Source organism: Furipterus horrens, unplaced genomic scaffold (assembly GCF_987537825.1).
Source record: "Furipterus horrens unplaced genomic scaffold, mFurHor1.1.pri manual_scaffold_11, whole genome shotgun sequence".
Taxonomy (NCBI): domain Eukaryota; kingdom Metazoa; phylum Chordata; class Mammalia; order Chiroptera; family Furipteridae; genus Furipterus; species Furipterus horrens.
In genome coordinates, this window is record NW_028327181.1 from 24,431,962 (window position 1) to 24,448,712 (window position 16,751).

Below are 16,751 nucleotides of genomic sequence, written 5' to 3' on the forward strand. Positions count from 1 at the left end.
GTAATATTGTCCCCTCTCTGATCCCCCCACCATAAACAAGGCCACAAAGTGGTGAAGCAGGTCACCCCACCCTGGCAATTACCTAAGGCTGGTCCACCCCACACAATTTACAGATGCCTTTGCTACATAGTCCACTCTACTAAGATAGGGAGTAAAAGCAACTCTACCTAATATACAGAAACAAACACGGGGAGGCTGTCAAATTGAGGAGGCAAAGAAATATGCCCAAAGGAAAGAAAAGGACAAAACACCAGAAAAAGAACTAAACAAAAAGGAGATAGCCAACCTATCAGAAGCAGAGTTCAAAACACTAATGATGCTCAGAGAACTCATAGAGTACGGCAAAAAAATAAAGGAAGGAATGAGAGTTACACAAAGTGAAATAAAGAAAAATCTACAGGGAACCAACAGTTAAGGGAAGGAAGTCAGGATTCAAATCAACAATTTGGAACAAAAGGAAGAAATAAACATTCAACCAGAACAGAAAAAAGAAACAAGAATGAAAACAAAAGAAATTAAGGAGAGGCATAGTAACCTCTGGGACAACTTTAAACATACCAACACCCGAATCATAGAGGTGCCAGAAGAGGAAGAGGAAGAGCAAGAAATTGAAAACTTATTTGAAAAAGTAATGAAAGAAAACCTCCCTAATTTGGTGAAGGAAATAGACATACAAGCCCAGGAAGCACAGAGAGTCCCAAACAAGCTAGACCCAAAGAAGATCACACCAAGACACATCATAATTAAAATGCCAGAGGTTAAAGATAAAGAGAGAATATTAAAATCAGCAAGAGAAAAGCAGATAGTTACCTACAAAGGAGTTCCCAGAAGACTACCAGCTGATTTCTCAAAAGAAACTTTGCAGCTGGAAGGGACTGGCAAGAAGTAGTCAAGGTGATGAAAAGCAAGGACCCACAACCTAGATTACTCTACCCAGCAAAGCTATCATTTAGAATGGAAAGGTAGATAAATTGCTTCCCAGACAAAGTAAAGCTAAAGGAATTCATCATCACCAAGCCATTATGACATGAGATGTTAAAGGGACTTATTTAAGAAAAAGAAGGTCAAAACTATGAACATTAAAATGACAACAAACTCACAACTATCAACAACAGAATCTAAAAAACAAAAACAAATTAAGCAAATAACCAGGACAGGAACAGAATCATAGGTATGGGATCATTTGGAGGATTATCAGCTAGGAAGAGGAAAGGAGAGAAAGGGGAAATACTGCAGGGGTTAAGAAGCATAACTGGTAGGAACAAAACAGACAAGGGGATGTTAAAAATAGTATAAGAAAGGGTGAAGCCAAAGAACTTACACACACACTGTGGACATGAACTAAGGGAGGGACTGCTGGAGTGAAGGAGGGGGGCAAAGGGGGAAGAATTGGGACAACTGTAATGGCATAGTAAAAAATGTATACTTTAAAAAAAGTTACCTCAGGGGAGGAGGGAGGGAAGAAGGACACATTATTTTTAAAAAAGGAAGAAGAGAGAAAAAGGGGAAAAAAGTAACCTCAATAGAGCTAAGTGCCATGACAGGGTTCATGAGAGAAGGTGCCTATGGGGCTATGAGTTTTCTTGTCCTCAAAAGGCTGGGGATTACTGTGTTTTGTGCCTTCCTAATACAGTGGCTCAGAGAAAATTATACCAGAAGGCTTTACCTCTTGATCCTACCATTCTGGGATTTCAGTTCAACTCTAAGGATATTTTGAGAAAAAGAAAAAGCATAACCAGTTTTGTCAATAGCTATTCAAGGAACATGCATGACAGGCTACCTCTATGATGGTCCATGGATCAGCCCATGTCCACCCAGTAGGTTAGCCCATAGTGTTGCATTTGTAGCATCCAGGGCCTCAACTCTGAAGGCTCTCCTAGAGTCTAGTTAGCTTATTATTCTGGTTACTGTTCTCCTGGAAAGACAGTCAGATTGACCTAGAGGGGCAAAGGACAAGTGGTTCTTAAGGACAATAGGACAAGTTCAATTTTAAGCCAGCTGTTGCCTCTCTCAAATCTAGAGAGCTGGTTCTTTAGAGCCATAGACCTGAATAGCACCTTCATTTGGCACAGGAGAAATAGATGGTCAAGTCAGGTTAGAAAACATTCATGGAACACCCACTCTTTGCCATGTTGAGGGAACAGTTACAAAGATGAATTGTCCAAGGGTTTACTGAGTAATAAAGGGATACGAACATAAATCAACTCAAATGCTCCATGGAGAGCACTGTGAAAGGTAAGTGGGGTGGCATTGTAGGGACACAAAGGAAGGGACTTAGCCCTGTCTGTGTGGGAGGTAGCAGGAAAAGGCTGGGGAAGCTTTTAAGGATGAGAAGACCTGAGCTGAATCTTAAAGTATGATGAAGAGTTAGCCATGGGAATGAGACTTGTGGAGGTGAGACGGGAAGAGGGGGAAATACGACCCAAGATAAAGTGTTTGGAGACAGCATAGTATGTGCTGTGAGCTGTGGGCAGGTCAATATTAATAGAACCTGAAGCAGAAGGAGGAAGTGCTGAGAGGTGAGGTTGGAAAGAGGGGCTCTGGGGCTTCTATTCTGTGAGATCTGGAGAATCACTGTGTGCGTTTAGGCAGGGGAATGACTACTGGTTTGGGGCTTGGGGAGAATCATTTTAAAAGATGACTTTGACCGGCACAAAGATGAAGGCTCTTGACATCATCCAGCCAAAAGCTGATGAACTAGAGCAGTGGGAGGAGTGACCAAGGATGGCACCTTAGGGAATCCCAGCGTTTAGTGGGCAGGAGAGAATTAGGACCCTAAGCAAAGCCCCAGTCAGAGAGAGAAAAGAGAAATCAGAAAAGAGTATCAAGAAGAGAATTAAAAAAAGAATAAGTGATCAGCGGTGTTGAAGGCAGCTGCAGGATGCAGCTGATTGAAGACTGAGAAGTGTCCAGAACAGCGCTCTCCAGCGTGGGCTCTGCGGCCAGCAGCAACGGCAGCGTTGGGGGGCCTGTCAGGAACGCAGACTCAGGACCCGCGTTTGGGTGTTTGGAAATAGTTGTGGATGACATGTATGTATTCTCACTGGAATGGTTGAGACAGAATCACAGTTGCAGTAAACTTGGGAGGAAATGAGAAGTGAGAAAGTAGAGATAATATAGTCTCGCCAGAAACTTGGCTAAGCTAGTAGGAAAGAGAGAAATTGTTAGAGATGGATGAAAGTCAAGAAAACATACTTTGAGCAGGGAAGAGACCTCAAGCACCTGTTTTTTTGGCTTAAAGGGAAGCAGAAAGATGGAGGTTTATGATAAGGGAGGTGAATAAAGAAAAAACAAATATGGAGAAGACATCCACGTCCTGACACAGAAGTGTACGAACAGATGTAAATTGTTGTGGTGGCGGATGGAGTGTGGTGATTGCTCTCCTGGAGTCGTGTGGCTTGGCTTTCTGTCCTGGCTCTGTTTTTCAAGGTTTCTTTGAGAGGCATCATTGTGTATTTATTTATAATAGCCTACAGCTTTTTTAAGGCACAGACCTGGTTTTATTCCTCAGTCCCTCACCTGTGTGTAAATTTGGAAAAATGATTTAGATACTCTGAGTATTCATTTCCTGATCTCTGAAAAGAGCATAATAATACCAGGACTATAAATGAGAAAATATGTGTATGTAAACTCTTGGGTGTCCCCCGTTAGTACAGTTGACCCTTGTCCAACGTGGGTTTGAACTGCATGGCTCCACTTATGAGGATTGTTTTCAACACATACCTGTACTATTTTCAATCCATGGTTGGGAGTCTGCGGACGTTGAGGGCTGACTGTATGCACTGATGTGAGCACTGACCTGAGCACCTGTGGATTTGGGTACCAGAGGGGGTCCTGAAACCAGTCCCCTGCAGACACCAACAGACAATTAAGTTTTTGGAAGTTGAAAGTTATAAGCAGATTTTTAACTGCATGAGTGGGAGGTGTTGGTGCTCCTAACCACATGTTCATTGTCCAAGGGTCTACTGTACTGCCACAATTAGCACTCAGCAAATGTTTGAGTGAATGATCGAGTGAGTTGATGTAAAAAGTAGTGCTTGACTGACTAGGTCGGCCAGTTAATATTGGAAAGTTACAATTTCCTCCTCTGTGAGAAGGGGCTATTAACAGTGCCTTTTAATGTTATAATTTTATAAAGACAAATGAGCTATTTATGAGACACTTTTATGAAATTTAATGTTTGAGAAATTAAAGGAGACATTTCAGTATGTTTGTAAATACTGAGACTTTAGCGGTCAGGAGATCAACCAATTGGCTAATGCTTTCTGTGACTTGTTCTTAGTTGATCCTCTAAAGGAGAAATCATCAATTAATTGATCAGTCAGTAGCTGCTAATTGAATGTTTCAAGTATGTAAGAAAACATTTTAGAAACCAAGGGAGATCCAAAACAAACAAACACCCATAAGGAGCTTAAAATCTACCAATAGATTAGATATTCCAGGAAGGAAATGATTCTGGCCAAGTGAGGAGCGCAGACCATATACAAGTTGTTCAGCAGATGAGGCCAGCATTTGCAAATCACTTCCTTATGCAAATGCACAATGTTTGGAGAAATCGGCTTATCCTAAGGCCAGTGGCGGGAGGCTGATGGTGTTCCTGGAATAAGGTATCGCAGTCCTGGAGCTGGAATGCCTCACCTGCGGCTCCACTGCTTTGCTGAGCTCTGTGCACCAGTGACTTTCTCGGCCTCTTCAGGTTTCTTAGTCAGGAGTTTGCTGTTGGGAACGGTAGTCACAGTTGGTTGATGGCTTTGAAGTCATCTCTTCCTCTCCTCTACTTCTTGCCCGTAGAATAGGTGGAAGAAATAGAAGTGGGTATAGCAGGGTAGTGTTGCAAACTTAATTTTTATCATGGAGATTGCAGAAGGAGCCCTGCATTGTCTTCTTGGAAGGAGCAGTAGTTAAAGGCTGTCTGAAACCTGGATCAGCCTCTGGATGCTACTCCTAGTTCATCCACGAGGGTTGCTACTGCTTTCTCAGCTTTCAGCTTTGCAGTGGCAGCCCCCATTCTTAGACCAGTGTTTCCCAGCATGCCCCACTGCCTTTGGCCTCAGTGCTCACTCAGCCTTTGGCCTCAGTGCTCACTCAGCCTCGTGTCCCCCAGGCCAGTGGTGGCTGTGCAAGGTGTATCCCCACTACCACTCGTGACCGTTCATTTTATGCTACCATATAACTGACCAGCATCTCCTGCTGTCATTTTGATGAGTAATTGTGCATGCCTATATGTGAAAGCTGAGACAGTTCTCCATTGCTTCCACTGCAACTGGATTTTGGACCAAATGGTAACTTATGCTTTTCTGAAGGCATGGAAAGGTCAGTAGAGGTAAGGACAGAACCAGAACGGGGGTTAGGGTGCTGACCCAAGAACCCAGTCTAAGTCACAATTTGATCAAAGCTTCCAGGAGAGATCATCTAGTATCCATTTCACCCTGAAATTCTCCAAAGGAGAACTACTGAAACTCATAGCTTCACATGCTGTCATTTTTGTTAGAGTTTTGAATGCTGTTGCCACATCCTTAAGTAAACCCCGGTGAGACTGGAGACACGGGAGGCTGCAGGCTGTGGAGGCGAACAATGCCCCATTCATAGGTTACAAGGGCAGGCCTGTCTCATGGGCCAACCAACATGGGGTTGGGGAGCGAAGTCACTTTTAAATCCTGCTTCAGGTGATTGGAACCAATTAAGAGAGTGACACATCATAGAGATGGGGAAAGAAAACACAGAGGGCGTCAATTTTTCCCACTTGTCCCAAGAAAGAAAGTGAGGGTTTGCCATCTGCTTCCCAAGTTCACTTATAAATTGCTGGGTAACCAGTTTCTCAGTTGACCTTTCCAGGCTCTTCTCCCCCTTGGTTCATAAAACAGCAGTGATGCTACCTGCTCTGTGAGAGGACTATTGCCTTAAGCCTGGTGAGAAATGCTTTTCTCTTTGCAGAGTCTAGCTGTTTCTTCATGTCTCAGTCCCAGGAAAACACAAAGCCTGTCCATTTGGTGTGAGCAGTGAAAGGAGGATTCCGACAGGTGCCGTTGCGAGCTTGCTGGTAGAGGAGCCAGGCGAGGGCACCAGGCTCGTTTTGATCTTTGCTCAGATGGAAGGCTTTAGTGGAATACCCTCTCAGGCTGGGAAGGGGATCCTTTGATCTTCCTTTGCCTAATAGGCAGAACCCTCTTCTCTGTTTCCTCTAAGGACAAAAATAAACAGAGAAGCTGAGTTTGTGAACAGCTGCATAAACAATGCAATTTGGAAGTATGCAAAAAAAAAAATGTGAGTTATATATACATTCATGCATATATATCCTCTTGATTCGTGTTTTGCATCCTTGTGACAGTCACTTGATCTGAGAGATTTCCATCGATGCGAAGAAATGCAGACGCTTAATGCTCTGAAGGGTTTGAGGCCTAAGATCATTTAGATAGAAGTGTTTCTTTCCCCTGCATGTGGAGCAATTCTGAGATGTCCCAACTACGGGATAATAAAACAGCACTTCCACCTCTTAATACGCCAAGAGTAGGCTACTCTCACTCCGAAGGGTATGTAACTCCAGTAGATAGTCTAGTAGAGGCTATCGGTTTACACTCAGATGATAGAGTCTGTTAGTCTGAAACCAAATCCATCTTCTTTCCTCTGCCCCTCTCTCCCATGGAGGTCTTTCTTTTGACATCTCTCATTTATTTAATGGGCTCATCATTTGCCTGCTCACAGGAGTGAAGCTCTGGAGTAGCCTTGATTCATCTTTTTATATTCTCCACCTCCGATCAATCTCCATAAACTGTGTAGTTTCTCTTTTTTGCCTGTCTCTTCATTGATACCCTTAGTGCAGGCCATTATTACCAGGACTAATGTAACAATTTTCTAATTGATAATATAGCTTTGCATTTAAAGATGATAAATAAAAATTGTTTTGGTAATACATATGATAAAGTGGAAAACTCAGACACACAATTTAGGCTCTTGGGAGAACATAGCGGGAACAGTGATTCTCAAAAAGCAACAGAAGTTGACCTTCAGTCTAATGCTCTCCCAAGTTAGCTCTATCGGCAGCTTCTGGCGAGGATGTGGAGAAAGGGGAATGCTTTTGCACTGTTGAGGGGGAAGGCAAATTGGTGCAGCCACTGTGGAAAGCAGTATGGAGATACCGCAAAAAATTCAAAATGGAACTGCCTTTTGACCCAGTGATCCGACTTCTGGGCATATAGCTGAAGAACCCAATACTCTAACTTGGAAGAACATAAGCACTTCTGTATTTATTGCAGCATTATTTACAATTGGCAAGATATGGGAACAGCCCAAGTGCCCATCAGTAGATGAGTGAATTAAACAACTGTGGGACATTTACCCAGTGGAACTTGGCTGTAAAAAAGAAGAAAATTTTACCCTTTACAACAGCATGGTGGGACCTGGAGAGCATTATGCTAAGCGAAATAAGCCAGTGAGAGAAAGGCAAGCACCATATGATTTCACTCATATGTGGAATCTAATGAGCAAACTGAACTAACAAGGAAAATAGAAACAGACTCATAGATAGAGAGCAGGCTGACAGCTCTGGGGGGAGGTGTTAGGGGGTAGAGGGACTGAGAAAAAAGGAAAAAGGACTCGGACACAGACAACGGTGTGGTGAGAGGACACGGAGAGGGATATAAGGGGGACAAATGGTAATGGAAAAAATACAAGAAAAAAAAAAGACAAAGGTTAAAAGTATAGAAAACTATTGTTCACATCTCAAGCTGGCCTGTCATTGTCTTCCATGATGTTTCCCCTCGCCTGTCTCACATGTTTGTCTTCATACCTCTGTCATGACGTTCCTGCTGCCTAGAACACTTGCATTCCTTCCTCCTGCCTCAAAATCTCTCTTACTCAGAGTGCATCTCACTGTCATCTCCTTCCCACCGCATTCCTGGCAGAAGTTCTCATACTTTTGACTGAATTTCTAGAACCCTTATATACTTACCTGTCTCCTTACTAGATTATGAATTCCTGAACAAAAGGGTTTTTAAAAAAATTTTTTTCACAGAGGATAGCATAATGTCTCACAGATGTTAACTCCTAAATAAATACTCAAAAAAAAAAAAAAAAAAAGAAAGGAACCCTGGCCACTGTGGTTCAGTTGGTTGGAGCAGTGCCCATAACTGAAAGGTTGCAGGTTTGATTCCTGGTCAGGGCACATGCCCAGGTTGCGGGTTCCGTCTGCCAACTGGGCACATACAATCCTCAGTCCTGACACATATGGGAGGTAACTATTGATGCTTAGCTCTCCCATTTATGTTTCTCTCTCTCTAAAAGCAATGAAAAAATGTCTTCAGGTGAGGACATATAAAATTTTTAAAAAATTAATGGATGGTACAAAACCACGATAATCATGCATTCATCTAATATCCCCTGTGCCATTATTTTTCCAGCTTTATTGAGGTATAATTGACAAAATTATAAAGTGTTTAAAGTGTAGAATGCAATGATCTTATATACGTATACTACACTGTGAAAGGATTTTCCCCATCGAGTTAATTAACACACTCATCACCTCGCATATTGACCTTTCTGCGCGTGTGAGAACACAAGTTCTGAGTGAGTTTCAATTACACAACACAACGTTATCAGCTAGAGTCACCATGTTTTCCTTTAGATCCTCAGGTCTTACGCATTTTAGCTGAAAGTTGCTCCCCTTTTACCAACCTCTCCCTATTTGCCCCCTTTCCACCAGTCCCTGGCAACCACTTTTCTACTCCCTGTTTCTATGAGTTCTACTTAAAAAAACAAAAACAAAAAATCTTAGATTCCACATATAAATAATACCACATAGTATTTTTCTTTCTCTGTTTTTGTGCTCATTATTTTAAACAACCATTTAAGGAGCTCTTTATTAATAAAAATCACAAAAAAATTCATTTAATCCTCACAATAATCCTACAGCATCGTTACTTTTGTCCTCGTTTCACAGTTTAGAAAAACAGGGCTCAAAGAAATTAAGTAATTCCTTCAGGACTATCCAACTTGTTAGTGGCAGAGTCTGAACTGAAATTCAGGTCCGACTAAAAAACTCACGTATATTGCATATTCCTGGGCTCTATTGTTTGTGAGGTGTCCTACCTGGAGACATGAGGTGAAGAAAGTGCAGTTCCTGCTTCCCAGGAGCTGTCAGGCTGCTGCAGCTATTTTGTGTAAAATGCTATTTGCTAGGATACAAAGGTGAAGAAGGAACAACTTCTTACCCCTCCTCAACCCCTGGGAGCTCATACGCTAGTTCTGTTAGCAATTCACGAGGCAGCATTGTTTCTGCGTACCCTGTTCTCGTCACCCTCTCCTGCAGACTCAAGTGTGACTTTAAGGAGGGTTTTAGTCATTGGACCCAATGCTCTCTGCACAGTCTGTGTTTGGTGCTTCTACTCATGAAGCCTCGGCATGGGTTGGCTCTCTGTGAACTATGATCAACTCAAATCCCACCTTTCTGCCATCCCCGCTCTGCAAACAGCTTTTAAAACAGATGTTTTCCATGCTACTTATTTCACTTATTCATTCAGTAAACTTTGAGTCTCTACTCAATCTTCAGCACTCTGCAGATACTGTTTCTAAGATACAGTTCTGGACTGAGAAGCAGTCCTGGAGCCAAGGTCAGTCTAGTGGGGAGGACATGAGTAAACAGAGATTACCAATATAGTGCGATAGATACAGTGGTAGCAATGTATGTAAGATGTTATCCAATCACAAAGGAAGGGCTTTTAACTCTCTTAGAATCGGGGGAAGGTCAGGAGAGGGTCAGAGAAGAATTCCTGGAGGATTTCTTATCTCCTTTAAAGCTTGGAGCACAAATAAAAATGAAATATGTGAAGAAGGAGAACCAGGCAGACAGACCAACTTGTATAAGAGTATTGGGGGGCCAGGGATGGTGACTAGAAAAGTAGGTTCCTGGATGAGAGAGGAAGGCAGGTGGGCAGAGCTTTGCATGCCACGCTATAGAGACTGGATTTTGTCCTGGAAGCCATCAAAGGATATGCAGTTGTTCCCCCTTATCCACAAGGATATGTTCTAAGACCTCCAGTGGATGCCTGAAACCACAAATACAGTAGACCCTCTATATTGCGGTTCACTTATCACGGCCTCACTGTATCGCGGAATTTTAAAAAATATTATATTTAATTATTTATCACAGATTTTTTGCTATATTGTGGGATTTTGTGGTACTGTATACATATGTTTTAAAGTTACATAGGTTTAAGAGTGTAGAATAAATGTAAGGTCCCCACTTCACGGGAGGGCCTAGAACGTAATACCTGCGATCAGTGAGGGACGACTGTACTCCCAAACCCTGTATATAAAGTTTTTCTTATACATACATACACACTTATGATAAATTTAGTAGGTAGATTAGGCACAGTAAGAGATTAACAACAATAGCTAATAATAAAATGAACAGTTATAACAACATACAATTGACCTTTGAACAACATGGGTTTGAACTGTGTGCATCCACTAAGAAGCAGATTTTTTTCAAAAAATATACAGTTGCCTCTCCATATCCCCAGGTTTCACACATCCATGGATCCAACTAACTGTGGATCAAAACAGTTGTTCTGATCCATGGTGGAGAGTCCAAGGGTGTGAGTGCCAACTGTATACATTGCCCTTCGCCATTTCATGAGCATCAGTGGGTTTTGGTAACCACCAGGGTCCTTGCACCCATTTCCCATGGACACCTAGGGATGGCTGAGTTTGGGGGGAGTCAAAAGCTATACATGGCTTTTTGACTGTGTGGGAGTTGGCACCCTTAACCCCGCATTGTTCAAGGATCAACTGTGTTGTATTAAAAACTCTGTGAATGTGTGTGTCTCTCTCAGCAAACTAGCTCGAATTTCTTTTTCTTCTTCACAATCATGGATAGAAAATTTGTTCTTACTGTAGCAACCTCAGCATACAATGATTTTTCTTTCCTTATTAAATCAAGAACTTTTTAAAAATATTTTTTAAATTTATTTATTTTGAGAGAGAAAGGAAGGAAAGGAGAAAGAGAGGGAGATAAACATCAATGCAAGAACGCTCCATCAATAGGTTGCCTCTCGCACGCCCCCTACTAGGAACCTGTCCCGCAGCCCAGGCATGAGCCCTGACTGGGAATCAAACCGGTGGCCTTTCTCTTTGCAAGATGATGCTCAACCAACTGAGCCACGCTGGCCGAGGCTTAGGTCAAGAACTTCTACTTTTCACTTAAAAGAAACACTTTCTGGCTTCTCTTCGGCATATCTGAATTGCCAGCATCGCTACTCGTGCACTTTGGGGAAGTAAAATAAGGGCGACTTGAACAGAAGCACAGCCATACCGAGAGACAGTCGAGCTGATAACCTGATAACTGAGAGGGCAGTTTGGTGACTAATGGGCAGGGACTGTACACTGCGTGGAGACGCTGAACAAAGACGATTCACATTTCGGTGGGACAGAGTGGAATAATGCAAGATTTCACCACGCTACTGAAAACAGCATGTAATTTAAAACTTACAAATTTTTTTATTTCTGCAATTTCCAATTTAATATAATCAGACCATGGTTCACTGTGAGTGACTGAAACCGTGGAAGGTGAAACTGGAATAGTGGGGGACTCTTGTACTTATAATATGTTGTTTTAGCCCATTCCAAGCTTTAAAGAAATCCTCTTTTATGTCATGCAACATATTACTTTTATGTAACGTAAGAGAATTTGATAAGAACACCTTTACTACTTTCTAGACAAATTTCAGATAACATTTTTGAAAAAGGAATAATAAGACATGGACTGAGGTCTGTAATATGTCCTGAAAGGTAGCCATTCAACAATACCGAACGCAGATGGTCTTTCAAGGCCCCCCCCACCCCTGCCTGACCTGGCCCTTGCCTGTCTCTCCAAACTCCTGCTGTGCTCCCTTCACATCCTCTTTGCTATTCTTGGAACATGTTAAGCCTTTCCCTGTCTCTGGTCCTTTACATATGCTGTTCCACTACCTGGAAAACACTTTCTATGGCTGGTTTTTTTTTTTTTTTTCCTCAACATTCAGATTTCTTCTAAAAAATATCTTCAGGGACTCTATGTATCTCAGCCTTCTCACTCCCCAAACCTCAACCTGTCTTTCATGGTACTTATCACAAGTTGTGATTATGTATTTGTTGACTTGTTTGTTGTATGATTTGTTTGTTATGTTATTTACATTCTCTGTCTCTCTCTAGATTGTAAACTCTCTGAGAGGAGAGACCATGTTGATTTTGTCTACCACAGGTGCTATTAAGGAAGAAGGTTTCTATGTAAATATCCATTGAATATGGTGGAACAGGAGCACTAAGAGATGGTCAATGGTCTCATGGTAATTGAAGGGGCGTCTAATCAGTATCCAGAATTCAGAATGATGGTTACGTTATTGACAAGCCTGCATTATAACAAAATTTTTTCCAAGTGCATTCGTGGATAGGCTTGAAATAGGTCTGTAATACATTTCACAGTCTCTCTGGTTGTGCTGTGGTGACACTCATGCTAAGCCAAGAATTCATAAAGAATAGCAGACGGTGGATATAAATGAGAGTAATATGGACACGATGTAGTTACGCTCAGCAAACAGGCCTTTAGATCACTCGGGGAGCTGTAATTATGTGGGAATTCTGCAACTGGGTTGGGAACTACTGGGCTCAGTGGGATCGGGAGAATAGTGAGGGTCACAATGAGGCTCCTACAGGGCCAAGCTCAGAGGAAATGGGTTTATTCACTTAGAGACAGGAAGACTGCAAGCTTCATTATGGCCCATAAGTGTGTCAATGAGCAAATCAGCAAATCAGCAAGAATTTGGTGACTTGGAGTCTGTACTTGGTTATGAGTTACGTGTCCACCCTGGCTGCACAGGAGAATCACCAGGCCCGCCTTAGGCCAGTCACATGAGAGCTTCAGGGTCTGGGGCTTGGGAATCCATCTATCTTAAGAGCTCCCAAGGTCATTTTATTTTATTTCATTTCATTTTACTTAAATCCTCACCTGAGGTTATACTTATTGATTTTAGAGAGGAAGAGAGAAGTGGGAATGTGAGAGAGAGAGAGAGAAAGAGAGAATGAATTAGTGTGAGAGGGAAACACCAATTCATTGCCTCCCATATGCACCTTGATCTGCAACCAAACCTGTAACCTTTCGGTGCATGGGATGATGCTCCAACCGACTGAGCCAGGGCCCAAAGTCATTTTAGTCTATACCTGGGATTGAGACTTATAGGGATGGAGTGTCTGTGGAAGATAATCAGATATAAAGCAGGACTTTTGTCCTTACGGTGCTTGATTGGAGCTTGAAATTTAATTCTGAAAACTTACGTGATGATATAAGGTAGGCCACATCATTATAAAGTATATGTAGGCGAGCTTGGCACAGGGAGGTGTTTTCATGCTTGAGGTAGTCAGGGACTATTAACTGAGTGCTAATTCTGTGCCCATCCCTGAAGGAGACTTTGAGGACAAAACAATGAACTTCTATTTTAGAGAGAGGGAAACAACATGGCAACCTTGGAAAAAACCCAGTTATTTGCTGCTAAATAATGTTTGGAAATTTAAGTTCACTAAGAGTCTGAAGAGATATTTTTAGATATATTTGGAAAAAGATTTCTAGTTGCAGATGGAATTTAAATTTTGCCTTAAAGAATTATTTTTATAATTTCAAAGGCAAACAGGACATACTTCTTCCAAGGCACCCTGCTAAGCGCTTCACATGGATAATCTCATGTAGTTCTTCCAGTGGATTTATGTATAAGCTATGTGTTATTATTATCTCTGCTTGGCAGGTGGAAACACCAAGGCTTATCGAGGTTAAAGAAATTTGTCAAAGGTCACGTAAATTATTAAGTGGTGGAGCTGAACTCAAAACCAGGGCTGTGTGGCTCTTGAGCTGGGCTTATAACCACCATCAATAGAACCAATGTGAGCAAAGGAGGGAGGCCAGGCAGTGGGGGAGGGGGCAAAGTGTATTCCTTGCACATTCAGTAAGTAGCAGGTTAGGTTGAGTAGGTATTTGACTGGAGAAGTGAGTTATGGCCCCGTTCAGTTTATCAGGGGTTGCGATGGCCGTTTTGTGGAGTTTAACTCTATCTTATAGACACTGAGGAGTCCTTGAAGGTTTTGGAGGCAGGGAGGACAGGACAAAAAGCATTTTTAAGGAAGGCCATAAAGTCTGAAAACATGGAGACCAGTGAAAAAGATGTCTCAGTGGTCAAGGCACGAAGGCTGAATTGCTGAACAAGGTCAGTGACAGCGGAATGGAAAAGATGGGACAGGTGTAGGGCACTGTGGAGGAGAAGGACTGGACTTCACGTCCAGAGATAGCAGGGGGTGTGGGAGTGGCCAGTATATACCTCAGGGGTATTTTGGTTTGACAGTAGTTTGAGTTTCCTTACATTACAGTAAGGTAGGGAGGTTTGGGAGTTGAGGAGGTATATTCTTCTTTTAGGAAAAAGGTAATTGGTGCCCTGGCCAGGTGGCTCAGTTGGTTGGAGTGTCATCCCATATACTTAAAAAAAAAAAAGTTGCGAGGTTGTGGGTTCAGTTCCTGGTCAGGGACATACCTAGTTTGCAGGTTCAATCCCCGTTTGCGGAGCCTACAGAGGGCATCCAATCAATGTTTCTCTCTCACATCAATGTTTCTCTCTCTTGCATTAAAATCAATAAATATATCCTTGGGCGAGGATTTTTTTTAAAAAAGAAAAGGCAATTGGTGATTTTTCTGAAATTAATTCTACATTAGACTTAGGCTTTTAAATATTCTCTGACCTTCAATTCCTTCAGTTCTGGATATTATTTAATTTAGGCCCTGTGACTAAGCCATTTTATATGGCTAATCTAAGTCGTCTGAGAGAAAGGAGTTACATAAGGACGATTTTTGGTTCTAATGTAGGACTCTGGTAGCGCCCGTATTCCTCAGCATACCAGTAAACCTTATTTCTCATAACCCTGCTTTCTTTTCTGTGGTATTGACTGCAGCTGCGAACCTGGGTACAGATCTTTGTTTCTTTAACAACCGGGGATCTTTCTCCGCTGAAGATCTTCTCTAAGTCTCGGACGGGAAACTTCCCCAGATCCTTTCCTAGGCTTCCATATGCTGTGCTGATACCCATGTCTTCCAGTCCCATGGGAGCCCATGGGGAGGACAGCAGTGGGCAGCAGCAGGGAGAGAATCAGCATCTGCTTTTAACTCTACTGTGACTATTGTCACAGGCTCAGTCAAGAGAGACCCTGCACCTGATTACCCTAGGTATGTGAAAATACTACTTGAGCTGAGTGTGAGAAATTCGAATGCATTATTACTAATGATTTGCACAATGGCTAAGGACTTTAGGCCAAAAATAATTAGAGTGAACAACAGAGCTGTCAACGCAGTCCCCAAATAATGACATAGTGATTAATGAATGGGCTTATTGTTTTGTTTTGTTTTTTTTGGCTCCAGGGCATTGAACATTTTTATTTAAGGCATAATAAGTAGGACAAAATTGCTCATTTATACCTTTATTTAACACTGTAATTTTAATTTAATATTAAGTATTTTAATTTTCTTAATTTAAAAATTAGATGATTTCCCCCTCCCCGCCCCCATATAAACCTTACAAATAAAGGTTGTTTTGGTGCCTTGTAACTTGCTCAGTTCACTCCCTGTGATAGGCCCCATAATTGGGCTCTTAATAAATGTTTAATGGTGTTAATGATGATAATGACAAGTTTCAAGTGTGCTAGTATTGCCTAACGAGGCAGACCCTGGTGCTTTCTGTGACTTCATTGTGTGGGGCCAGGCTGGCCATTTGTTCTCCTCACAGTCCCTTTCCTTCCCCTTTGAGACAAAAAAGCATCAGGAAAAGCCTCACCTTATTGATTGATAGACTGACTGATTGATAGCAAAACCTGCAGGATGTCATGGGAAACGCGCTCTCAGAACTATTCCAGGCAGCAAGCAGTCCTTCCCACGGCTGCCCCCAGGTTTCGGATAAACAACAGCGGTCGCTCCGCTGAGCCCATCTGTTGTAACTTGTATACGGAATGCGCCTCCCACCACCTCCATCATATCTTTGTTCTCCTCCGGGAAGACCCGGTGCTTGCAAAGCATCTCCCAGATCACAGAGCACTGGGGTCAGAAGTGTTTTGGCTCTTCCTTAAAATTAAATTGTTTAGAGTCATAAGCCGATGATTGAACATATGATTTATTGCCCAAGATAGGTAGACCAGGCATTCATCAAGACTTGGTTTAATGAACTCCTCTTCCCGTACCCCGACCTTCCTTTGCACCCCTCCTCCTGACCAAAAGAGATGCCAGCATGCCATTTGAAGTTCTCTCTCAACCCGTAGATGACCCTAGATGTTTTTAAAGTGAATGGGTCACTTAAGTCCCACTAATTTCCTTAAATCTTCCCATGATGCTTTTCTTGAGACTACTTATTATGGGGTCTGACGTCACCTGGGCTTTCAGCTCCCATATTAGGCTTCTTAGAATCCATACCCAGAAAGACCCATCCAGTTACCCAGCTTAGAGATGTGGACTTTTGTGGAACGTCCTGCTTCTTGTTTTATCTTTGTCTTTTATGGGTAGGGTGGCCTTAGATGGGCTGGCGGCTCCCCAGGTGAGCACTTAAAGTGCAAGGCTTTCCATTTGGTCTGGAGGAGGAGGCTGAGCGTGCTTTCTAAATCTTAGCACTGTGGTTCTCTGGAATCTGCCACTGCATCTCTGTGTTTGGGAATCATGCCGGTGTTTACCCAGGCCTGTCAGAGAGATGATGCTCAGGGGT

The 16,751-nt window shown here is 42.4% G+C and overlaps 1 protein-coding gene across 2 annotated transcripts in view; it reads left to right on the forward strand.

Annotated features, from left to right (window-relative positions):
- BARX2 (BARX homeobox 2) overlaps positions 1–16,751 on the forward strand; it is a 75,711-nt gene that overhangs the window by 21,885 nt on the left and 37,075 nt on the right. Inside the window, exon 1 of one of the 2 annotated variants that reach the window (XM_090290910.1) lies at positions 11,156–11,469. The exons of the other annotated variant lie outside the window; for it this stretch is intronic. Coding sequence (XP_090147036.1) covers positions 11,436–11,469 — 34 coding nt within the window. The 5' untranslated portion in view covers positions 11,156–11,435. Of the gene's footprint in view, positions 1–11,155; positions 11,470–16,751 lie in introns of those variants that run through there. 2 annotated transcript variants of the gene reach the window in all.